This window comes from Numenius arquata, chromosome 3, assembly GCF_964106895.1.
Source record: "Numenius arquata chromosome 3, bNumArq3.hap1.1, whole genome shotgun sequence".
In the NCBI taxonomy this organism is placed as follows: Eukaryota; Metazoa; Chordata; class Aves; order Charadriiformes; family Scolopacidae; genus Numenius; species Numenius arquata.
Window position 1 is genome coordinate 35,849,166 of NC_133578.1, and position 26,003 is coordinate 35,875,168.

At 36.2% G+C, this 26,003-nt stretch overlaps 1 protein-coding gene across 3 annotated transcripts in view; it reads right to left on the bottom strand.

Annotated features, from left to right (window-relative positions):
• GULP1 (GULP PTB domain containing engulfment adaptor 1) overlaps window positions 1-26,003 on the bottom strand; it is a 163,808-nt gene that overhangs the window by 51,538 nt on the left and 86,267 nt on the right. For all 3 annotated transcript variants that reach the window (XM_074145052.1, XM_074145049.1, XM_074145051.1), the window contains exon 3: window positions 19,909-19,970. In XM_074145052.1, coding sequence (XP_074001153.1) covers window positions 19,909-19,970 — 62 coding nt within the window. The remainder of the gene's footprint in view (window positions 1-19,908; window positions 19,971-26,003) is intronic.

The following is a 26,003-nucleotide window of genomic DNA, read 5'->3' on the forward strand; positions in this document are numbered from 1 at the left end:
AGAGCAGTGTAGGATATTTTAATATGAAAACAACATCTGTTTTCTTTTGTCATCACATTTCAATCTTTAAAAAAATTCATTCTTTCACAGTGCAACATTTCTTTATTGCTCTGATACCCCTGCGCATTAAAAGTTCGCCTTTATGCAGATTTAAATGCAATTTTATGAAAAAAGTACTTACCAAACTCATAAAATAAAGAAATTAAAAAGCAATGCAAAATTACTGGGTACCTGCTGCCAAAATTTGACAAATTAGCTCCCTCTATAGTAGAAGTTGAAGGGATGTTGATTTACTGATGAAAGGAAGACAAATGTATCCACATTCTGATAACATTAGAGTGACAGTATATAATATAAAAAGAGAATGAAAGAGAAGCAGGATCGCGATTGAAGCTATGCAGGAAACAGTTGAACAAATGCCTAAACTGTTATCACTTCAGGTTTTTTTCAGCCTTGCATAGTGAGTCTTTTCTGTCAATTAAACAGCAGAAGTACAATATGGGCTATAACATACTCACCTCTTTCTATTTTGGCTTCCTTCTCCTTCCCCATCCTGCAGTCCAGTTCCCTACCTGTAACAACTTCATTGGTTCTCTACCAATACACATTTTTGCCAGAGTACATAAAAATTTGGGGTTTTTCCTTTAGGGGAGCACTTCTTTAGCGACACCTTAAAAACAACTGCCTCTCCCAGGCATGATCGCTGCTCAAATGAGAGCAGCAATCAAGCTCACCACATGAGAGTATGAGAGAAGTGCCACAGACATCAGCGCGTTCCCTGAATGTCTCCTGCTTGTCTGACATGTAATGTTCTGCACAAATGGTGACTGACACAGGAAAAAAATTCTACACATTTTTCTGAGGGAGTGTTCAAGTACTATTTGCAAAAAAGAAAGGAATGCATGATTAAAAATATAAAGAAAAAAAGAAGGGTCTTCTAATGGAAATAAAATACTACCAGGTATTTAATGCATAAGTAGAAATAAGCCAAAGGCAGGTGAGAAAACACAGAGCTGAAAATATTTACAATAATTAAGATATAAAGAAAGAAAAAAATCTATTTGATAAGCTACTGAAATGCTGGGGGAGGGCGCGGGGGGGAACAGCATTAGAGAAAGGACCATAAAATAAATAGGTAACTGTTAAAAAACAAATCTTCCAGATGTAATGATATAAAAACACACTGTGCTTAACTTTAAACAAGCTATTAGCAAGCTACACTGGTTTAATTTGTACTTTCCTCTATTCTCTAGATGCGTGTACCTAAGAACTCTTTGATATTGAATGTGTAAGCAATCATCTCAGTCTTCAAGTTTGGTGCAATGCCTAAATAATAAAGAACATAATTTGATAACTAAAGCTTGAGATGCTTTTGAACAGCTGACAGACACAGACAATACAGACATCTCCTTTGAGCAGAATACTCCAAGGAATGCTATCCTGGATGTGGTTCTTGCCAGGAGCCTGAATGTCTGGAAGCAGGAATGTCTACAAATATTCTGGTAAAGAAGCCTGAAAAACTGAGGACATATGGCAGTCCTAATCCTGCCTACACCTGTCTTCTAACTCATGTTTAGATTTGATGAGAAAAGAAATTCCATAGCTACTCACAGGGAAGAAACTTCATACCTGGTTCAAGTAAGCTAAATCTATCTTGGTGTAATTTTAAAGGCAAAAAAATGAGAATAGTTTCACCAGGTCATATTTTTGCTCAAGTGCCACTGCATTTCCATCCACAGCCAAACAGGAAAAACCAAAGGGTACAGAAAAAGGAAAATACAATAGGAGTATACATTTATATTAACATAACCAGTTTATTTGTAAGCAGAACTTTAGGAGAATTTAGGACACATTTTGCAAATAATCAAACTTAGACCTTCTCCAGAGAGACCAGCATATGCTAAGGTGGCTATCAACAAGGATATATTAAAAATAAAATCTTAAATCAGATTGCAACACAGCTACCAAAGCTGTTCTCTGCATAAAACCATCCAATCCTAAAAGTAAAATAATATTAGGAGATAGAGCTAATACCTCCACAAGGAAGATAAAAGCAGACTAGAATACAGAAAGAAAGCAAAAAGGTAAAAAGATTATCTTGTCAAGACTGTCACTATAGAAAATACCAGTTGTACAAGAAAAACACTCAGTATTTCTTCAGTCCATCAATCTACACAGCACTTGAGAAGCACATCTCAAACCGTATCATGCCCTGAAGAGCTGTCAGGCTCAATCTGAAGATCATAATGGAGCTGGGGTGGTGGTGGTGGGGTGTATGCTGTTCTCCCATAGCGTACACCATTATCAGCCACCTTACAGCTACCCAGTTTTTAGCCACAGGATGAGAATAAACACGGCTACATGCAAACTTACTACCACCTCAAACAACTGGATGAGGAAAAAGTGGTTCTTGGACTCTGCTCTGCAGACTTGTTAGCTGGAGCTAACATTTCACTTCTGGTCTAAGTGGGCTCTACCCAGCGGAGAAATGGAGATAGCAGCAGGAGGGCAATACGAATATCCCTTAGGAAAACTCCAGCTTGGAGCAAAAAACCTGCAAGCTCAAGTGATTTTTAGAAAATTCATTAAAAGCTTTTGATGAATAGGAAAAGGGCTTAAAGAGGAAGTTTTCAACAGTGCACAAATGACAGCGATGCTAACAGTAGTAGTATATCATAGTGAAGGCCTGTTTTTTTTTTTAAGCCCAGGTGCACTTCACATAGCTGATATATAAACAAAAAATCAGAGATAGTATCAGAGGAAGATGGTAGTGAGAACAAATTTATCACTGAAGAAAAATAATTTCTTATCCTATGTTCTCTGGTTGTGATTGGGACACACGCATTTTGATAGCATTCCTTCTTCAGGTGTGCTGCATTGTTCACTACCTTTCATGTGCAAGAATCCTGTGCTCAGAGATGGGAAAAATGAAGGAGTACATTAAAGAAAAACATGCTTCCAAACTTCATCCTCTGGGTTTCAATTCAGACACAGTGTTCCCAGTTTTGGCATGTACACATGCAAACAGATTTTTTACTTTTATTTTATTTTTCTTTTTTTTGGTAGAAACATCTGCCAGCAACAGGAGATGTCTGTGGGTGATTCAAAGGCATCATCAGGTTATTATAGCTCCTTTACTTCAATACAGAAACTATTAACACAGAGATTAATCTAACATCAAACAGTTGCATCTACTATCTTCTGTTTCTCCACTGCTATTCATCAATTCTACAGAGCCTCCTGTAGTGTATCATTGTTACTGCCTGGAAATTTTAGAATAACTAACAAGAGATAACTCATCAAATGAGCAAACTGCTGTCTAACGTGATCTAGCTTGGCCATATTCATGGTCTGAGTTGCTCCTGGCTTGCCTAGAAAATGACTGAGCCATCCAAGTACAAATGCTGAATAACATCCTTGCCAGTTCCTGCAATCCTCTATCATTACTCTCATATTAGTTTAGATTTTATTTAGTCTGATCTCTTAAGTACTGGCAACTCTAAACTCATGGTTGAAACTTAAAATTCAGTATCTCCTTATTTTTGTAACAGTTATCATTATTGAACCAACATTCAATGAAGGCGTTTATTCAAATGGATTATACTTCTGATAATGTGAGCGTACAGGGAAGGGCACCTGTATATTCACAAGAACCATTCTGTATCCAGACAGGGAAAGCAGAACTAATAATCAGACTTGACACTCCATGTAGAGAGGTATATTCTAAACATAAAGCCTCTGATACTCATTCACTGAAGACATATCATACTGCTTGAATGCCTCAATTCAGAAGATTTGTATACCTGACTGCATTGTTCCCAGTAAAAAAACATTTAACGTAAGGGATGAGAGTCCACCTAAAAATAATTCACAGTCACTATTTTAAACATCAACTTCTTAGCTTTAGAACTGCATAATAACAGAGTAGATAGATTTTTCAGCTTTACAAGTCCATAATTAGACAGTAGACTTAGTTCTGCACCACAGGAATTGGATTCAACTCAAGGATCATTTCTTTATGAAAATAGTAAAGTCAGACTGAGCCTTCAAATTTACTGAAATGCTATTTTTTACCAAATCCTAGATATTTTCCAATATCTTAATTTAAGAAAACTGACATCTTGTTTGCATTTTTTTTTTTATAAACCAGATGCCAATACGGTGATTTAATTTATATTAACCATAGGACGACTTCAACAATTCCTATATTGCACTCAAACTGACTGAAGTAGTACAAACAGCTCTACATCTACAGGCTCTTTTGCAAAGATGTCAAATGTACTATTAGAAACTTTAAAACAGAGACCACTTTTGCTTTAATTCCCACTTAATCTCCACCGATGCTAGCTAGCAACACTGGAAGTCTATGGGAAACTGCACTGTACCATAGTGTGGAAAAAAAATGTTGTCGTTGTTACTACGTGTACGAACCCACTAGCCTACCCAAATGGAGATTACAGTTTTTGGCATTCCCATAAAGCTAAAGGACAGGCCTCCCCACCGCCTCAAAACACCCAATCTAGTACAGTGCTACAATAAAGGAACAGCAAGATCATGACCCCAAGTGCTGGCATTCTCATAACAACTTATATAAGAGCTACCACTGTAACACCCTGCATGAGATATGCAAAACCGTAGTCCTAGTTTTTAGCTCTGTTTTGCCTTGCTGTATCAACCCACTGGTTTTCATAATGCCACTGTTCCTTTAACAGTAGCACGCACTGGTCTGCTCTGTATTAGCATTCTGCAGGCTATCTAGCTTTTTTCACAAATTATAGCAAGTTAAAGCTTGAACTCCATGTTCTCAAGCTCCATCTGTCCTGCTGACTTCTTTTTTTCTGTTGCAAATATTCAGCCTATCAAACAAAACCTCTCCAAGAACAATGAAAACTGAACCAAGATTACAAAAAACCCTTACAAAGAAACAAGCTATGCTGTCAAGTATTCGATAACAAAACAAATCTTAGTTCATCAAACTGACAAAACCATTCTGCTTTACCAATACGATGAAGCTTTCTGAAATCTGGAGAATTTTGATTAACTCAGAACTGGAGTGAGGCAGCTGAATTAAGGGTGTACCTCTGAGCCACATGAATAAACAGGCCATGACGTCATTTAGAAACTGGCTGTTCCTACAAAGAGGTATTTCCCAGATGACTTCATTGTTAGGCATGAATCTGAGCACAGGCTTCAGATTCTTTCTTTCATAACAACATGTACAAGAACAGCCAGGAGTTTCCATGCCCCGTTTCAAGATGGGATTGTGCAATTCTGAGCATTCAGCTTGCAATAACTTCTTCAGACTGAAGCTGGACACAAAATCATTAGAGACTTCCTCTGTTCAATGTAAATAGAACTCTACAAGCTGTGGAAGAAATTGTGATGGATATTTATATATATATAGTATATATATTAATAAAGACAAATGGAAAAGTATTGAAGCTACTCTTTTGTACTGGAAAATATTAACTATATCTTATAAAAGCAGAGACAAAATTCCACAGACATTGTCAGTTTTGTGAATAAAGTTTATTTTGCTCTAAACTAGTTTCTACCTCCTTTGTCCTTGACTAACATGATAACGCTGAACTTGCAGTATCACACTCTTTTGCCATGGCAACATGCAATGACATTATAAACACAGAAACAGGAATTCCCTGTGGGACAAAAACCAGAAGTCACAGTTAGTAACAAAATTCTCATTCAAACACAAATAGCCTTAGTAATAGGAACAAATAACTATTGTCCATTACTCTCAGTTTATAAAAGCCCTTTTCCAGTTTAATGTGAAATATGAAGTTGTCTATTTTAAGGACACAGCATCTCTTCTGAATCAGGACTTGTAATACTGTGAGCCTTACTGCACCATAGATTAGGATAAATTACTCTTGGTTTAATTCTTGAGTCATAAAAACACTTGGCTGTCAAACAGAGGACAAGCAGCACACTAGAAAATAGTTAGTGCTTTAGCTTTAGTAGCCTGGAAATTTAATAGCAGTTCTGGTAATTTTTTCATGTAATATAAACATAATTTGACCATTTTCTTTTAAACTATCATTACTACAGACATTCATCTGCTCTTTAAATTCTAGTATTATAGATACTTTAGCATGTACCAAATAATTTATATATAAGTTCTACGAGGGAGATAAAAGACACCACAGGACAGATAAATGTACCAAGGTGTATTAAAGAATAGGAACATGAAGTATGAACTAGCTTTGTTGTTTTGTTTTGGGTTTTGGCTTTTAGAGGTTTTTTGGTTTTGTTTTTTGTTTTTTTTTTTTTTTAATTTCCTAAACTGTAGAGTTCCTATACTGAGAATTACTACATTTGTAAAAAAAGTATGAGCCTAACATTTCTAGTAAAGCATCTTCAGTTGGGAATTATGCTGAATCAGTGTGTTAAGTGCAATCCACAATCACGTGGATAATCTACAAGAAAGTGCTAAAATAAATGCCACATTCACATAAATTAATACCACTGTTTTGTTTATAAGTGTCCAAGAAAATGTCTGTGGTTTTAAACTAAAAATGTCATCTTTTTCTTTGCTCCTAAAAACTACTTCCTACGCTCCATCTACTACTTTAAATGTATTGTTAATTTTACACAAATGACACCTATGGACTTCTTCCTGAATTACTGTATTCACAGAATACCCTCAGAAATTTTTGGAGTATTTCACTGGGGTAGCCAAGTGAAAATCAGATTACCTGTCTATTTGTGGAAATTAAAGAGAGAAGCTCCATGCAGCAGAAAGGAAGAACACAGAGGACAAAGCAGAGTAGTAACTGTGACCCCCAAATTGCATCATGTTCGAAGTTCTGAGAAAATATCTTTAAAAAAAGTGGGTATCTTGTGGGAAAAGAAAAAGGACAGGGAAACCAGCACTGGTTCTGGGTGCTTTGATTATTTTAACTGAAAAGGGGTAACAGCATAAAGAAAGCATGCCTAGGAGGCAAGCTGAAAAACCAAATAAAGAACAGAGGCTGGAGTGTACCAGAACATATGGAAGCTTAAGACTAAATAGTCAAATTTAATGTCTCACTTAATGCCTAAGTAATGTCTCACAAACACAGCAGCGGGATAGCATCTTCATCTACTACAGGTTCGTGACCACAGTACAAGTTAATCTGAGAAAGAATCTTCAGGAATCACATTTAAGATTTTTACGGAGTAACACAAAGATATTGGAAATCTTTCTTTCAAAGACTGGGAACATACCCTTAACATACTCCTGCCTTATTATCTGTGAATGTTCTGCCTGCAAAAAGTCAAATCCTACTCTGAATCCCTCTTCAATTACACCACAGATTCTGGAAGCAAGTATTGCATAGGCAATAAGCCTTAACAAGATAAGAACTTCATATATTGGTTTAGCTGTAGTGAGTCTTTCACTTTTCCTACATGTAAGTGAAGGTGTCTTACCTGTGATGATTACTGTTTTATGAACCTGTTTACGTTCTCTCTTGTTAATCTGTTTTTTAGAAGAAGCTGTCTTTTCTTCACATAATCCCACATGAAAGACAGCTATAAAACATACGTGATCACCGTTAACTCAACACTTGGCCTTCAGATACTTCAAGAATATCAGTAACAGAGTTTTTCCAAAAGCTAGCTAGGATGAGAGTAATTTATTGTAAAATAATACTTGGAACAGAAAGAACTGCCTCTTTAAGCTACCATTCTGTAGACATTTAAAAGGGATTTGCAGAGCACTACCTAAACATAGAAAATATTTTCCCTCTAAACAATACAAATTAGGGAGCTGGATTTTTTATTAGAAAGATCATTTTAGCAAACTGCAAAAATGTTTAATAGTGGCTACTTCAACCTGACATCAGATACAAAATGAAACCACTATTATCATGACCTTAAGATCCATCAGCAGATGAGATGGATCTCAGATGAACTGTTCTAAGAGAACATAACTGAATTGGAAAGGAATTTATAAATTATTTTACAACGGCAATTAATCCAACACTAATGTTGGCTGCCGGCTCTTAGTTCATAAAAAATATGATTTTCAATAAAATATCTGTATTCTGATGCTAAAGTAATATAATTAGTCTAGTCTAGATCATTATAGTGATACTCGCATTGTTAGGTGAACATAAAATAAGGAAAGTGTATTTTAAAATCCTTCATATAAGTGTTTAGAGTCTTCTCTAAATAGCAACATAAATCATTCTTACTGAGACAGCAGGTATTGAGAACACATTTAGTCTTGAGCTCAAGGCACTGAATTAGAATTCAAAATTTGGGATCCGATTTGAGAACACAAATTTGGGGCAGATTTGCAGAAAACCTCCAGTATTAGCTCAGTTCCCTATCTTTAAACTGAGGATAATAATTTACCCACTTCTTGTCTGCATTATCATTTAATTATTCCAACGGAAAAGAAAACTCATGAGAGTCAAGTCCAAGGTCTTCTGTTGCTTACTTACTCTGAACTTTGATCTGTGACTATTTGCACCAGGGTGGCACCTAGAGCCTTCGTCTCATTATTCTGGAGGCTGTACAAACATCAAAAAAATATCCCTTAGCTTCAAAGAATTTATAATCTAATGAACTATGATAAATTACACTAACCTCTCGGAAATAGCACAATCTCAGTTAGTGCCTCTGAGTGCTACTGATAAAAATCAATATAAAACATTGAATCCCATTTTTCTTATCATTCTAATAGCAAACACTAATACAAGTAAAAAAACTACAACTAGTACAAAATGAACAGAGTGCTCTCCAATTTTGCAAATAAAAAACACGTGAAGAGGTCCAACTTTCCCACTTCCCTCTCTTCTGGTTACCCAAAGGCAAGAGGAGGAAGATGGCAAGCCCCTGAAATACATCACTAAAGGAGTAAGGAGGCTTCACTTGACCACATACCAAAGCAAGACCACTTGTACTGTCATTTAAACATCTATTAAGAAAAAAAAGAAAAACCAAAACAAAACCCAAACCCAACATCTATACCTAGTTCTAAAGCTTTTAAAATCAATTTGAACCGTAAGTATGCAGATGCAATTTCAGTGAATGCTTTTTCATTTTGAGAATCGATTTACTTTTAATAATTGCAGTTCCTCAAAACCTCATAAACTACAAGTTGGGATATGGCCTCTAAATTCTGACTTAGGAAGACCTACACATTCCTGACTCCATTTGGTTTTCAGCAATAATCCTATATTCATGGGCAGACGGCACTTCCCTCCCACCTAATCTTATTAACAGAATGTTCTAATGAATGTGATTTGCTTAGTTACTTATCTCTGTCTCCCTAGTATCTCCCATTTCGGAAGCATGTAAGTGCTACTACAATAGTAAGAGACATGGCTTAGGGACATTTTTAGTTCATGTTTCAAATTATCTGTTCCTTCAAATGCAACTCTTGGTTCCACAAATATCATTAAGATTTGATGTATACCCTTGTTTCCACATTTTCCCTCTTTTCAGTAAGACTACAGCAACAAGATGAAAAACAACTTGCAAAACTACAGGAATTGACTAGATTTGATTTCCCTTAAGAATTCAGAATGAAGAAAAGATTACTTACACAAAAGTATACAGTGGGAAAAAAAAATTTTAAGTTTAGAGCAATGTAATCCATCACTTTCTCCCTTTTCATAGCCAACAATAATTTCTAGTGAATATGCAAAACATTTTAACAAAGCTTTAGAAATTATTTTTCCTTTATTATTTTTCCTTTGCTATGTGGCAAACCAGAAGTGATTACTTCCTCTAGTAAGTTACACGTAAAATTCTCAGCCTGAGAGTTCAAAATGCTTTTTAAAACAGGCCAAGCTTGGCTTTACACTTTCTGAATCAGAGTAATCTGAAGGAGGCACTTCTGAGAGAAATATTCATTACAGTTCAGGATTCACATCTGACTAGTGTACGTTATTATTTTATTACAGTTAATAAAGTCAGAGACTGCAGTTGGTGACTTGTCCAATGGTTTCTTGAAGATGAATCCTCATGGAGATTAGTATTTGCGAAGCTTTTCTTTTCTGAACGGTGAACTGCCTGGCTGTTGGACGGATTCCTATAGTCTTATTTTTATTGCTAAAATTGTATGTCCTTGTAGAAGTTTCTGTTCAAAAAGTTGTGCCATTCCCTTATTTGTCGTGATCCAGTTCTATTTAATTTTTCTAGTTTATTTTGGGAGAGTTTCCTAATTATTTTTGGTGAATAGTGGATGTATGAAGAAGGCAGTAGCTCCATAAACATAGCAAAGGCTGAGCAAACAGAAATACCCATCTTTGTCAAAAGTAAAAATGGGAGATGAGGAGTTAATTCATCTGCAGGCCTGATTCTAATTTAAAGCAAGATCAATCTATAAACCTCTGTCAGCCACCCAGCCCACGAGTGCAAAAAATCTACATGTTTGAACTCTATAGCCTATTAGTTCCAGCATCAGACATGCAACTCACTTGACAATTGACAGTCCAGAGCCTAAAAAGCCTGCTTAAGGAAGCCTCACATTGTCACAGCTGACAGCTCACAGGGAAATATAACTGTGCAGAAAGAATGCCCGGAGGGCATGCTAATGAGGCTAATTGGTAGTTTCAAGCAGACTTAAGGAGAGGCAAGGGAATAAATACCAGCAACAGAGAAGGAACAGAAAGGGACATGGAGAGTTGAGTAAATCTTTGCTGACCCTAAGGTCTTTGGAAATTTCATCTTTTTTCGTTGCACGCTTTTTTTTGTTTTGTTATTTCTGTTTGGACAAACCTTTGGGTATTGTTCAGTTGTCTTGAGCAGACATTCGTATCACTCACTGCCTGTTAGTCAACTGGTGCCTGCTCTTGCCCGGGGCTGAGGAACTCACAACTGCGAGTATCTTTCACAGTGAAGTGGAGACTTATGCTCAAATACTAGCTTATTGTTTTCGGAAGAATAAGAAAATTACATTATAGAAGTTGTTACAAATCTTCTATGTCTCAACAGTCTCACTGCTCAGCTCTTTTGAGACAGATACTGCGGAAGGGCAGCAACGCATCTGTTTAAAACTTATTTTAAAACTTTTAGTTAACATAGTATCTTTAGAAATATACTTTAGATGCTGTGTTCAATACTAAATGTCATATTATGAAGAACTACTGTTGAAAGAGAGTTGTTATTACTACTATAGGAAAAATTCTACTAGCCTTTTCTGTGTACCATACATATATACAAACATATTTTTGTACTTTCAAAACTTGTTGGATTAACACCAACATATGGCTGTGCTATGTTACAACTAACAGCTCTTCTACACCAAGACTACTGCAAAGAGTCATAATTTATACAATAAAAATAATCTAAAGAACGTACCTGGCACAGATGGGGCTCAGGTACCATGTTGTTAACCAGTGTACTCTGTTAATCATGCCATCAACAAAAGTCTTCCTAACTGCAGATCATGCCACATAAATCAGTACTATGGAATTCCCCACTGCAGATTTTCAAACTTCACCAAAACAACACACATACCTAGAAGATCACGTCTTACAGTAAAAGGCTGCAAAAAGCCTTGAGCCCGAATTAAGTTTCCCATATATACATATCTATGTAAAATTTATGCCTCATAATACAGAAGCCATGTGAATTCCAGAAGTTTCACATTCCAGCCCTTCCACACTTCTGATTCCAAGATGAAACAAAGCAACAGTATCCCATTCTTAAAGTGAAACAAAATGTAAAGCTTAAAATTACATTTAGGCCTGATTCCTTCCTATATCTAAAGAAACAGAAATCTAGCAGCAGCCTATGCTCCCGAAACTTTAGAATCCCAGTTCCTAATGCTAACCACAGCCCTCTCCAATGAAGAGACCAGCTCTGTGGTAAGCAGCAACACACAGCATTTTCCTGTATGGGCACACCAACAAGACTAACTCTTGAGCCCCTGCAGAATAAATCAGGCCCTTGTAGTTTTATTGTTTCCCTTAAGCTGCATTCACACTTTCAAGCTTAAACTAAACCTAACTTGAATGTGAAAGATAACTAGATCGACTGCTATGGTAGCAGAAGCCTCTTAGTAACACAGCAACATCAACCTTCCTCTTAAAGCCATGGACTGTGGAGCAATCGGCTTGACTGTGTAACTCTGGAAAGCATTCCTGAATGCCGCAACAGCTGACTGTGCGATCAGCTGGGCTGCACAATGCCTGGCACTACTCAAATACAAAAGGGAGCGCGTGGAAGCCGGACATGGGGACAGGCTACTTAGGAGGAATACAGAAATATTTTCCAGGCATGCAGGGATGAACTTAGGAAAGCAAACTCTGCCAAATCCTAGCTGGAGTTGAAACTGGTGAGGGATGTGATGGGCAACGAGATGGTTAGGAAAATGGACCACAGTAGGCAGCTAAGGGAGCTGCATTTGTTCAACCTAAAGTTGACAAGGCTGGACTATGTGTGCACATGTGTGTGTAAGGCTGAGTGACAAGTTGCAGCAAAAGAAATTACAACTACAAACGAGAAAAAAAAAAATAAAAATCACAGTGACAGGGACCAAGTACTGGAAGAGGCTCCCCAGAGTCTGTGAATCTCTGCTCTTGCTGGTATTTAAAGCTTGATTGTATGAGGTTCTGTTGTGTCTCACCTGGAAGTCAGCCCCATTTTCAGATGGGGATCAATTGGATCATCTCCAGAGGTCCTTTCCAACCTAAATTATTCCAGATTCTTACCCTTCAATTCCCTGAACAGAATAAACAGAATGGATGTGAAGGCAATTTACATGAGAGAAACAAACAGGATGGATACCAAGGGAACTGTAAACTTACTCAGAATAGGGAACACTCCAGGGCTGTTCCAGCTTACAGAGCTATCTTCAATGCAGACTAGGGGCTCTGTCCCAATCTTGCTTCATTACAGAGTTTTAATATATTACTTAATACATTACTGAGAAAGGGACTTAAAATATTTCTCAGATTCTATGTTGCGTACACTACCATTAATCGGTGTGATCTATTTTTTCTTCTTGCCAAGAAATTATAACTTCCATCTCTTATTTGCATTGCATAACTGTTTCATACTTGTAACTGAAGTATGCCATAGAGTACCTAGACGTTTCAAGTAAAACGGAGCTATGAAGAGAGCAAGAGATCATAAGCAGAACCTGAGAGAAGATGAGAGCTCTGGAGAATAGATCAAAAGCTGCTGTTTTGTCTCTCAGTTGCAGTTTGCAATGTATAAAAAAACATGACCAATATTTTTTTACCTCACTCCCCCAATTAAATTCACTGATTTATTTTTTTTTACTAGTATCTACCAAAAATATTTCATTAAAACACATGTGCTCTATTGATTGCTTTTCCTGAGAGAGGAAAAGAAATGAAACATTATACATTATAGTAAACTGTCTTGCATTATTTCAGAAGTTTTGAAATCCTTTTTGGTTTTAATTAGCCCTGAGTGGCCAAATGATGATGCTGTGCCAGGTATGGATGTAAAGTGGGTGCAGCAAATAGGCTGTTTTTTGTGGTAGCAACCGTGCTATTGCACAAGGTGCCCGTGCACCCGGGGAGGACTTTGCAATAGCACCTTGCAACTATGCTGGGTGGACAAAACCAAAAAGGGTATCAGCCCTTACACTGACTGTAGTTCATGGTTGCCTAAAATTAGCTGTAATATTTATAAACTAAAAGTTAGACATTAGGTGAAGTACCTTTATGAATCCTTTCAGTACATACATGTATTCATCTGCATACTCGTCTACTACACTGCAGAATTTGCAGTATGTGTGCCTGTAGCATCCAGATATAAACCATTTCCTATCCCTACCCCTCCACTCTGCAAGTGTTTATCACCTTGCCAAATTTTAATTACTTGAATCTAAGCATTCTGTCTCATGTATATGCATCAAAATTATATACTTTTTGCATTTACGTATGACATTGGGAGCTTCAGTCAAACCTCTCTGTGCAAGCTACACACAAATGGACCGTAAGAAAGAAAAACTGGAATTGGTCATAAACTCATTCCTCTCTTGAAGCAAGTAATCTTCTAGAGAATAAGACTGATCTATAGAGCCTGAAGTTGTACAGCTGGATATTTTACAGAAAACTGGCAGAAGGCTATAGACACCTGGAAAGAGACCACAGACATGCCAAAACCATGCTGTTGCTATCCCGCAAATTTTTCTAAACTCCTCAGTCAGTATTCAGTCATGAAAGACACCAGTTCTTCGGTTATGAACAAGTCACATTTTTCAAAGCCTTCAGATAGGCAGTAGTAAATGGACGTGAAAGACAAAACTCTAGGTGCAGATGCACAGATACCATAAGCCACGTGCCTACTAATTCTTGCAAAATGATCTTGACGTGCTAACGTATAGGCGGCATTGTGGGCTACTCAAGCACATGCAACACGCATTCATACGGTCCTTGAACTTGGGGCATTCATATGCAGATGAGATATACAATTGTCTGCAAATACTATTCAACTTCCCTTACTATACAGTGATAAATTATTGATGGGAAGTGAGGGGTGGGTTTGGGCTCAAAACAATGGACCAAGACTCAGGAGGTGTAGACTTAATTCTCCGCCCTTTACAGGCTGGCTATGCAACCTCAGGCAAGACAGACTGACAGCTTTTCAACAGCACTCAGTATCCAACAGAGCTTTCTGAGGAACCAACAAACGGCCAAATTTTAAGGAAGCTGAAATATTAACCAGTTTTCACACAGACAAATGACAACAACTGAAACTACTTGAAGCTGAACAGCTAAAACGCAGCTCCCCTCCTTCAGCAACTTATATGAGATGATGTTTGTTGCTGTGGAAAGTTTAGATACAATCCTGCTGCATCACAGTCATTTATTTTGTTGGCTATTTGTGGACATAATGCTATCCTCCCCTATCCTTCCCCCATTTTAAGTATGTAATCTTGTAAGCAAGATGGAATAGGTAGGTGCGTTTCCCTAAACCAGAGAAGTCTGTTGACAGTACCCTTTGCAGACTCTAAATATTTTATTTACATGATTATTCATCTTTGATATAAGCCCCAAGCTTAATGACTATAATGTATCAGAAGTAACTAAGAAGTTCAGATTTGCATTTCCTTGTAAAATTATAATTTTCTGCTTTCATATTTCATTTGTTTATTTTCACAATACTCATTTTTCTTGTGTTTCAACACAAAATTAATTATGATTACACCCAAAACATTTTGATAATCTGATGAAAGCTAATTGGAATTAAGTTGTTAATTCTAAATATGATAAATTAAATATAGAAAAATTAATTATTTCTTGTAATGCCCTCTTTGTTTCATTAGTTTCTCATTTTCTACATTTTTGTGCTCAGTTTGGAATATTTTGGTATATATAACTTCACCACATAAATTTCGGTATACTTTTTAATAGCATGCCTTGTGTTGCTGTTTACTTGGAAAATCTATATACAATTTTCCCTTTGATATTCTTCCATTAATTATTTCTACTGACACAAACCTACGATCATTCTGTAGTGTGCTGACTGTTAGAAAAACAGAAATTGCTAGTATAGCTATAGCAACAAAAATTTGTAGAAGTGCAGTTTATGCCATGAAAACATGGCTTTGATAATACTGTACACTAATGATAGCAATGTGCAGATATTCAAAAGACATAAGTGTACCTGGAGCCCTGCTATAGTAGTTACATCAATTAGAAGCAGCATGATATTTTTGACCTAAAATTTGTAACCAAAATGCCTGTATTATCTGCCATTCCTTAATGATACAGAAGTTGAAGGAATAAGAAATTACATAGAGTTGAAAACCTAACTAAACTCTGTTATTGTACTACAGTGAAGATCAATACTACTAGGTACTGCCTTTTGCAGGGCATTTATTATTAATGCCTTTTTATTTTCCTTTCCTACAGGTGAAGATATATGTTGAATAAGAGAGGAAAGATCATCCATGAAATTACACAAAAATTCACAAATGTCATCAAAACCCCACAATAATACAAAGTAAGAGATGTTTAGAAGTCTGTTTTGGGAAAGTTTTGCTCATTTATCTTCAAAGTTTCAAATTTAAACTTCAGCAAGAATCATAACTACATACAAGAAAATATACAAAGTTTTAAAATAAGTCTGAAGTAAACATTAGTACAGCAGCTGCCTCAGCACTACGAAGCCATCACATCTCTTGGTAAAATAAACTCCCAAGGGTTTAACATGCCATCATGTCATTATGTAAAATAGCAGCTCTTCAGCCTAGTGTAAGGTCAAAGCTACTGTACTACGATACTAGGAGCCAACATAAACATGAGGCTTGCAAAGCTGAACCTCTAATCAGCAAAATGGAAAGATGTACAAGTGGGAATTTGATATAAGCCAAAAAAATAGCCAAGGGACTAAAAAGTGGAATATGTATGTAATTTACTACAAAGAAACATAGTAAACATTGCGGTTTTGCGCAGTGGCAACTTTTTATTAGCAGAAAGACACCCCTCAGGATAGTATCAGTTACATGATGACAACAATCAGTTCATTTTAAAGGTTGCAGTCAGACTCCACTATAAAGTCACACTTTGATCACTTTTGTTTTGGAGAAAGGAAACTGGCTGAAAATAAAGAGAACTGACTTGAGGGCAAAACCAAACTTTTTTCCCCCTACAGTATGGGCAATAACACAAACATCTCTTCTTAGTTATGGAACATCACAGAAAAAAAAGATGACACAAAAGAGAAATTTTGGTTTGCCTTTGCATTTTATATCCTGGTAACATGAAAATTGCCATGCTACTACACCTAAATGATTCCTGTATCCCCATATTTGATAATATACTATCAAGTTTCTAAACAATCTTTTGGGAAAAAAAAAAAATGTGACCAATGTGCTTTCATTTGGAGTGATATATTCAAGAAAAATATAGGATCACAAACTAATGGCAAAATGATGACCATCCTGAAACGTGTGGTATCTTATTATCAGTGCCTTCAGCAAGACCAAGACTGGGGACATCAGTAAGATTAAAAAAACAAAACAAACCCCTAAAAACAATGAAAGCAACAAAAAACCTTGAACAAGCAAAAAACAACCTGCACCACCCCCCCCACCCCCCCAAAAAAAAAAACACTGAAAAAAACCCACCAAACCAAAAAACCCAAACCCCCATCAACTTACACCATATACCAAACCATGTCAAAACCCAGCAGATTTCAAAATAGCAAGTACCATAAGGACTGGGTATGTTGGAAATGAGAGAAAGAATCAAGAAGCTTTTATATTTAAGGGCATCCTTATGAGACTGGTGGCTCCTGGATTTTACTTCCAGAAGAAACGACTCTGCTTGTATTTTCTTGCAAAGAGGATTATTGCCATAAATCATCCTGAGGGTGTACGTCCTAAGAGATACAAGACGTTATTAATTCTCTATTAAAAACTCCAATTTGTAGAAAAAAAGCCAGTTGTCTATATTGAAGGGTTAATTTCCAGTTAACTGTGCTAGGATTTTTTTTTAGTAACATAACAGTCAACTCATGAACTGCATTTTACCAAGAAGCTTTCTGTAATTCTTAAAGATGTCTTAGGAAACAAGTAAACAAACAAAACCCCATCCTTTCCAGCTGTTGTTAGTAAGGTCTCCTTTTTCTGATCATCTCAGAAGGGTAGTGTCACAGAAGCAATTTTTGTGTGTTATAAAGAAGAGAAAACACTGTTTTTCATCCTTGGTAATTTGCATTGAAAAAACTACGTATCAGAATACAGCTCACTTGCCCATGGAAAAAGAACATCTCCGGTACTGCTCTCAATCAAATTGATTTGATTAACTGAACACATAATTCTGCACTCGCATAGTTAACTTTTAAAATAAATCAGATTAAGTGTTGTCTTTTCCTCCCAACAAATATAAAAGTTATATGAATAGAATGTTACAGAATTGGAAGTGGAATAATATGAACACTTGAAAAAAAATAATCAATGAGTCTTTTTCAATACTTGCTTTATGAATGCTTACTGAGTTTTTAATCATTATTTCACAATGTAGTTACAAGATATGAAATCAATGGGATGTTTTAGTTAAAGATCAAAACGTTACAAAATCCAAATGAGGTACTAACAGATAGATGCCTTCCTCTTAAAAAGAAAAATATTGAAAAACTTAATGAAAAAGGTACTTGATAATTGAGGTGGAAACACCATCTAGATTTAGTAATGTTGTTATGTTTGCATATGCCTGCTAACCTCATAAAAGCTATGCAAATTTATGCCAGGTCTCAATAAAAAACCACAATGTTGAAATCCCATACCCTTTACACTCCAGTTACAAAGCAGAGCAATTTTTTGCTTGCTTTGGAATAATGAATCAAATAACTGACACTTCGACACCTCTAAATTATAATTTCTACTGTGATCCAAATGAAAAAAACGGGTAAACTTTTTTTAAAAAAAAAAAAAGAAAAAAGCAGCACATGCTGTACTACATTGTCTGCAAGTATTCTGACAGACTTCAGAGGCCAACAGAACAGAGGTCAAGGAGGCCCCATAAGGTCAGAACCCACATTAAACAAGAGCAGAACTGGAGAGGACACTTGGGCATATATTAGCCGAAATAAAAGGGAAGAATTTTTTGGACCAAGAGTCTTTCTAACAAGGCTGAGAACAGACTTCCTTTGGATAGGAATTCCCCATCCCTTTTTTCTACTCCAGAAGCTGTTGGTGCCATTGTTTCTACAGTTATCACCGACCTATCACTGTTTTCCATATTCCAATTTTATTTTTTTTTTCCTGCATAGATGTACTGACACCTATTCACGAGATATGCTCTTAAGAAAGGCAATGAGACATGGAAGATGAGGGAGTTTTGGGTTTTATTTCTCTTGAAGACCACAAACAAACACACATTGTTCAGTCCATTAACAGAATTCATAGCTTCAGCTTGCTCTTAAAACAGATGGCACAGTCACCCAAGCAAGTATTCCTCCCTCAAAAACTGTAATATAAAAGCCAAGGTGTTTGGCGAGGTTATACAGTTAAATGGTAATATAACCTTTGGTCAAAAATTCAGTTGGAAAACACACAGAAAAAAAAACCATGTTCACCTGGCAACTAGCAGAATGAGACTGAAATTTCCACTACAAGCACTTGCGCACGGTGTGGCAATACTAAGCAAAAGAAATTTGCAAACACAACAGCAGGGAATACCAATATAGGAAAGTGAGTCCCAGCCTATGAAATAATTTTTATTTTTATATTAAAAAATACCAATCGTACAAGAACTTCATCCTGAACAGACCACTGTTGAATCTTCTTGAATTATCCTCCCAATTTAGTCAAGTAATAGCTGATTACCCAGTTTACTCTGAGTTATGCCGATTACTGCGTATTCCCTCCTCCTTTTAGCAAACCATTTTCTAAATCGTTATTTTGGGAAGATGAATTTCCTGAGAACAGATGTCATTTGATTAATCAAAATACTACTGTAGAACTACGCTGTAACTGGGAGAAGAAAATATGAGTAAGACTTCTGTTTTTACTGTGCAAAAACTCCATTATTATTCTACCATATTTTCAGAGTATTTGACATTTCAATATATCTAGCAGATAGGATCATTAGTCATTGTCTTTGCTATTGTTCAAAAGAAGTTTGTGCTATTAATTTTAATTTTTACAGTACCGTAGACATGCAGCTTGATGCTAAATTCCTTTGCACTCAAAATTTCCATCCATTTAGCATCCATTAAAAAGAAACAGCATCAAGCAGAAGAGGATGACTGGTTTGCTTTGTAGAAAACCATCAAATACTTCAGAACAAGAATCAATTGACCATTATTTAAGAAACAGAAATTTTTCATCTGCAAAACAGACATTTACTAAATTTTTCTTCACTATTTCATCTGGCTAATTCATGTTTCTGCAGTTTTTGAAAGAAAAGCAAGATAGAACGTGCTGTGTTCTAAAGGTAAGAGGACAAAATAACCGTATTTTCTTACCTTTGCATTATAGGGAATATAATGCTTTGATAAGGCTTCAGGAGTGTGCATCCATGTTTTGTCTATAGAAAAGCAAAATAAAAGAAGCACTGAATTGGTTATTCAATTGTTAATTTAACTATTATAGTATCTACCTGGAAAACATCAACGACCCTCCTTTTAGTTAGATAAGTATCTGTCTGAAGTAGTTATTGGGGCTGGTGGGAAATGCAGCATATCTCACAATTTCTCAAAGATTTACATGAAAGAACCTGGTTACTTCTCTTGGGCACACTTCTCATCTTAACCAACTTGATTTACTGTAAGAATTCCAACTCCTCCCCCCAAATACATTTATTGGTCTAAGGTTATTTGGTATTTCTGCCTCAGTTCATTATTTTCTGCATCCTGCTGTTGTTGAATGCATGTTGTGCTTCTAATTATGGCTTTTTTTATTTATTATGTGCTTTTTTAGATGAATTATCCACAGACATCAAAAGGGATAAAGGAAAATATTTTGGAAAAATTATCAGAGCGATAACTGATAGAAAAAAAGCCCTAATCCTTCTACAAGAAAAGAGAAGCAAATCGCATGGTGGTAACTGATTCAGAAGTTTAGATCTTCTTTAATCTTTCCTTACATATCCTAAATGAATTTGCGTATGTTCCTTCAATGATTTTCGCATCACAAGACTACGCTATTGTCTTACTTTTCCCGCTGCACGCTTTGTATGGTGACATGATGAGTTCATTATTTGTGAAATACATCTTCCCTCCTTCTTTTTAACAGCCATTTAGAATGCTCTACATAATTTAAGGTGGAATTCCAAACATTAGAAAAAAATTCTTTTTATTAGAAGTTTAGAAACTATTTTAAAAAGTTTTCTCATTTGAAAGCATTAAAAAAACAAAAAATGTCTCAAAATACTGAATTGTATTACCAACTACATGAGAGATTCTGTAACACTGAGCAGTATTTTATACTCCACACATTTAATATTTAGTAGTATTTTCTAACATAAGTATCATCCTGTTTTAATTAGCATCAATTAAAGTCACAAATCTGGAACTTTATTGAATTAAGTAACTGAATAATAGCTTAAAGCAAAATTCTACCCTTGGATATTCACAGACAATTCCCTTTGCCTTTAATGGGAGCTGCAGTTATAGCAATTATTAATTTTTTTGTTAGTTACATGTAAGAACAATAAAATCCTGTTCACTTCAAACTGTTCAAGAGCAAAAGCTGTGACATTTACTGACGCTAAACCAGTAACTAAATATTTTTGAATATCCATCAGCAAGAAAACTGTTAAACAAGATATTCACCATGGTCACCACAGTAAGAGGATCAAAACTGCAAAGCTACAGGAAATTTTTTTTCTTTAAGCAAATTTTATTCTAGATGACAGTAACGTTCAGCTCCATTACTGAAGAATGATATTATCACTTCTTAATTGAGGAAGCATGATTTGTCCATTCAGCGGCACCCAGGAGTATGATTATGCACTGAAGTGGCTCTTCCTTTCAATTGTGGCTTGTGATTGGAATACCGCAACAAAGAACCGCACTCATTTCCCAGAATATTTTAAGATCTGAAACCTGATCTCTATCTTGAGTACAATATCAAAAGCTGTGAATTAGAAATGTTAGAATAAAGCCTAAGAGAATCATATAATCATAAAGTAGTTATGGTTGGAAGGGATCTTTAAAGGTCATCCAGTCCAACCCCCTGCAATGAGGGGGGACATCTTCAACTAGATCACGTTGCTCAGAGCCCCGTCCAACCTGACCTTGAATGTTTCCAGGGACAATGCATCTACCACCTCTCTGGGCAACACGTTCCAGTGTTTCACCACCCTTATTGTAAAAAATTTCTTGTATGTGGTCCAAATATACCTTTTTAAAAACCATTACCCTTTCTTCTATCACAACAGGTCCTGCATTAACCGTAAGCATTGTATTTCAAGTCAGTGCACTGCTGAAGGCCGGACAAGCAGACTGGTAACTGGGCTTGACAGTAAGTCCCAGACACAGAGGAAGCTGGCATGTAAGGCAGGAATGTCCCTGTCCCATCATACTTACTGCAGCACAGTCAAGATCCATACAGTGCAAATTTCAACTCCAAAATGTTTATTCACATTGCTAATGTCAATGTTTTATTTACTACTACTTCTTACACACCGTTTACTAGCTTCAGCAAGGATACTGTCATATTTATAAATTCATAAGGGAAAATCTGGTAAAAATAAGATGTTGAACCTCTTAAAAAAAATAACAACAATAAAACCAGTCCTCCGCTCATTTCATGCCTTGTACTAACACAAGTGACAGGGCTGTATCTTCTAAAGCCTGTAAAATTGCTTTAGAGTTAGTTTGATTTCACAGCAGTTGAGAAATACCAAATTTCAGACATTTTGCATGCAGAAAAATATGAAAAAAGAAAACCTATAAACCAGGTATTCATTTAAATACATAATGTAGATGTGGCTTGTGGTTTGCATGATCCCTCACTTTTTGAATTAATTTTAAATGGGTATTCACAGCTTAGTACTTAATTATTCATTTTGAAGTAACAAAATATAAAACCCTACTATGAGAAATCACGGTTCATATTATTATTTTATTAGCTATAGAGCAGCAAGAGTTCTAGACACTTTATAGATAAATAAAACAGTAAGTCCTAAAGAAAGGACCAAAAGCCTACATAAAACCAAAACTGACAACTGCATGCATCTAACATAGCAGCAGCAGAAAGTGAAAAGACACTCACGGTATCACACTGGGTGAAAACTACAGTTATTTTAGATCTTGTCTGAGATCTTAATCTAGGTTGCCTTAGCATTTACACTAAAGTTTAAATAAGTGCTCGGTTATTTTTTGAGAATTATGAGTTCGAGCCTCCTAGAGTCCATTAAAACCTAAGTAGAGTTTAGTTTGAATGAGGTATGAGAGATTCTAAGAGGTAAAAGCCTAAATATGTGGTGGTTTTGCCAAACATACTCGCGCTTCATGGGAGAAAAGATGGGAAAGAGGATCACCGTTCAGAATTCAAGGGCGCAGGGTAAGCCACAGCCCTGCTTTAAGAGAGTAATCCTGTAGCCTCTACACAACACCTCTTCATGTGCGTGGCATGTTAACTGTGCGGCACAGGCTTTTGAGAGTCTCTGTAGCAGTAGCCCAGCTTCCCATCGAGTTTTTAAGAGAATTTGACTTGGGTGAGAGCTTCTCAGGTTTTGCTCCCTGCCAGCACACACTGCTCTGCTAAGGGCAGTGGGAAAACTGCATAAAATTAACTCTGGAAGACCTGGGGTTTGACTGACAGAATTGCAAGGGTGGAGGCAGGGGGCTGGGCACTTTCATGGTCAGAGGATTAACTGTGCTCAGAAATGAGACTTCACTCCTTTTTAGTCTCCCTTGAGCCATGCCAGCCCCCTTCCATTACAAAGGAAAGATTCATCTACAATCCGCATTTCACATCAAATACTTGGTCATCACACAATCCGGGAGCGCTGGTGTGAGCCATTTCAGAGGCCTCAGCGGTGTTGGGAGAGCTGGGAAGGAGAAGCGTGCTTACAAATCACACACTGAAGTCAATAGACTCAGGGACTTCATAAAGTATCCAGAACAACTCTGCTGCACTTAGTGGAGGATGACACTAGGTTAGATAACAGCACAGCTGACCATTTATCTACCAAAAAGGAAAGTAGTAACAGTGCCAAGAAATTGTTCTCCCTTTGAGATTAATTTCTCCACACATTACTGCCCACAGATATTATAGAATGTATTTAGTAGAGAGGCACTGATGAACTATTTTCTAAACGGCAAAACAATGCTCAACAGTGCAAGTTCAGTTAACTGCTTCCCTAAGCCCCACTCTCATCATTAATTCATGCATGCTAAAATGGCTCTACTTAACTATGTTTCCAAAGTGTTTACCAAAGCATACGAGACCTAGTGGCCACTCCATTTAATATGATGAACAGAGAACGACTCTGGTTTTAACTTACTTTTTTTTTAGTGCCACAGTGAAAATACAATCATTTCTAGAAGGTAAAAATTAAATTGCCTTTATTCTTTATTGAATTAAAATCTCTTGGACATCAATGGATGATTTCCATGCTGAAAGAAAAGAAGAAATCTTTGAACTGTCTTTTTTCCTGTTTTACAAAACCTGCTATGAAAAAAAAGATCTTCTAAGACAATGAGCCTAATAAAAGTCTCCTCAAGAAGAAGAGAGCATCCCACAAGGTCAGGGCTTCATCTAGGTATTAATGCTTCAGGGAACAAATAGCTTATTTGCTTCAGTGTTTGTATACAGGTATCTATAACTTTAATTTTTCCTAGGTTATCTCTTTTTTTATAAAGAAAGAAAACCTTCACAATGGGACATACAAGAAGTCACCCTATGAAATCATTTCCTTTACCCTGCACTGCAACAGAAGCAGGCAGGTTCTCACAAACCTCAGTTACGCTAGTCAGACAGCGAGGTAGAATTTGTCTTCTCGACTGCTGCAGGCAATGAATCAACTGATACACTGAGCCATGAGACTTAATGCTTGTTACCAGAGCTTTCATCTTAATGCAATATCTAAGTATTATTAACAAACATAAATCCACCCATATTCTTCTATAATTCAGCTACAGTATTTATTCCAACCACCTTCTAGGTACAATCTGTATGAGTACAATCTGTATGTCTAATAGCAGTAATTTATTGAAGTTACTACTAGGTTACTATGATTAAGCAACTGAAATTATGAGTCAGATTCTGCCCTAACCACGTATAGGCAAATGCCCACCAATCTACATAATTAAAAAAAAAAATCACTTTTGTTGTTCCTTTTCCTTTTTTTTTTTTGGCAAACATAAAATGTTCTTTGGAGACTTATTTATTCTTTGCCAAGACAACAAAGCTGTATCTCCCTAGAACAGAGTGAGCTTTGCAGAATGCTTAGCCTCTCTGTCCTCCCCTCTAATATCTAGGACCTCATGAATGGTTTTAAACAGCTGATTACTAAAATAGCAAAATGATATATAGAATGCTGGCTTGGCACAGCTACAAAATGAAAAAAAAAGTCTAGTGTTTTCATTTCCTCAAATAGTAACATTCACTGCATAACCTACACGTTTTATACTATCTATTTTTAAGATACGGATGCTAATATGTAGATTTTGACAAGAAAGGAAAATAGGATCAAAATAATATATCAGTGCAATTAACTAGTGATTAGCATATCTTTGCTTCTGCACTTCTAATTTGTTGATGTTAAGAACATTTAACAAGTTCAACTTCCTAAATTAAAGGGAAAAACAAGAAAAGCATTCTGAGCTACTTAGCCTGTACCTCTTAGGTCTTCTTGCCACTAGAAGAACTACACTGTGACTTTTATAAAAGCTTCTAGCTGAAGTTGAAAAAGGGGTTACTTGTGTACCATGATTTATTTTAAGTGACTACATTTTCAACAAGTTTTCACTAAGACATATGTATAGATCAAACCTCCAACTCCACCTTTCACTTTTGGAGTCAGAGTTCAGTCAACTATTCCAGTATAACTATAAATAAATTTTGAAAAGTGTCAATTAAGTTTGTCAAATATTGTTAAAAAGGCAAGTTTTTGAAGAGTTTCAAACTGTTAAGGTAAGAACATTATGTGTGTCAAACAAAGGAAAAGTAACAGAAATTGGAATCTCAATACAATTAAAACAGGATTTTAATTTTTCTAATTCAGGAAGATTAAAATAATGTAATAGAAAAGTTGAATTGGAACTTTTTTTTTTTAAATGCCAACAAACTGGAAAGGGAAGAAAGGAGAGTGGCAGCAACCAATCAGAACAACTACAACATGCATATCTGCAGCTCCCTCTTGCTTATGTACCTAAGGTACATCATTTTATGTACCTAAAGGATTTGATTTCACAAAATAGTATTGTCCTGAGTGACATATTTTGGATGTTCTTTGCATTTCCCAACCGCTCTAAAAGACAACGTCCCATAAAAAGAAGTAGTCATTGTGATTCCTATCAAGGTATGGTTGGTACACATCCAAATTTATTTCACACAGAATAATACGTCCTGTTTTTAATCAGACATTCATCCAGTTAACTAGCAGTGT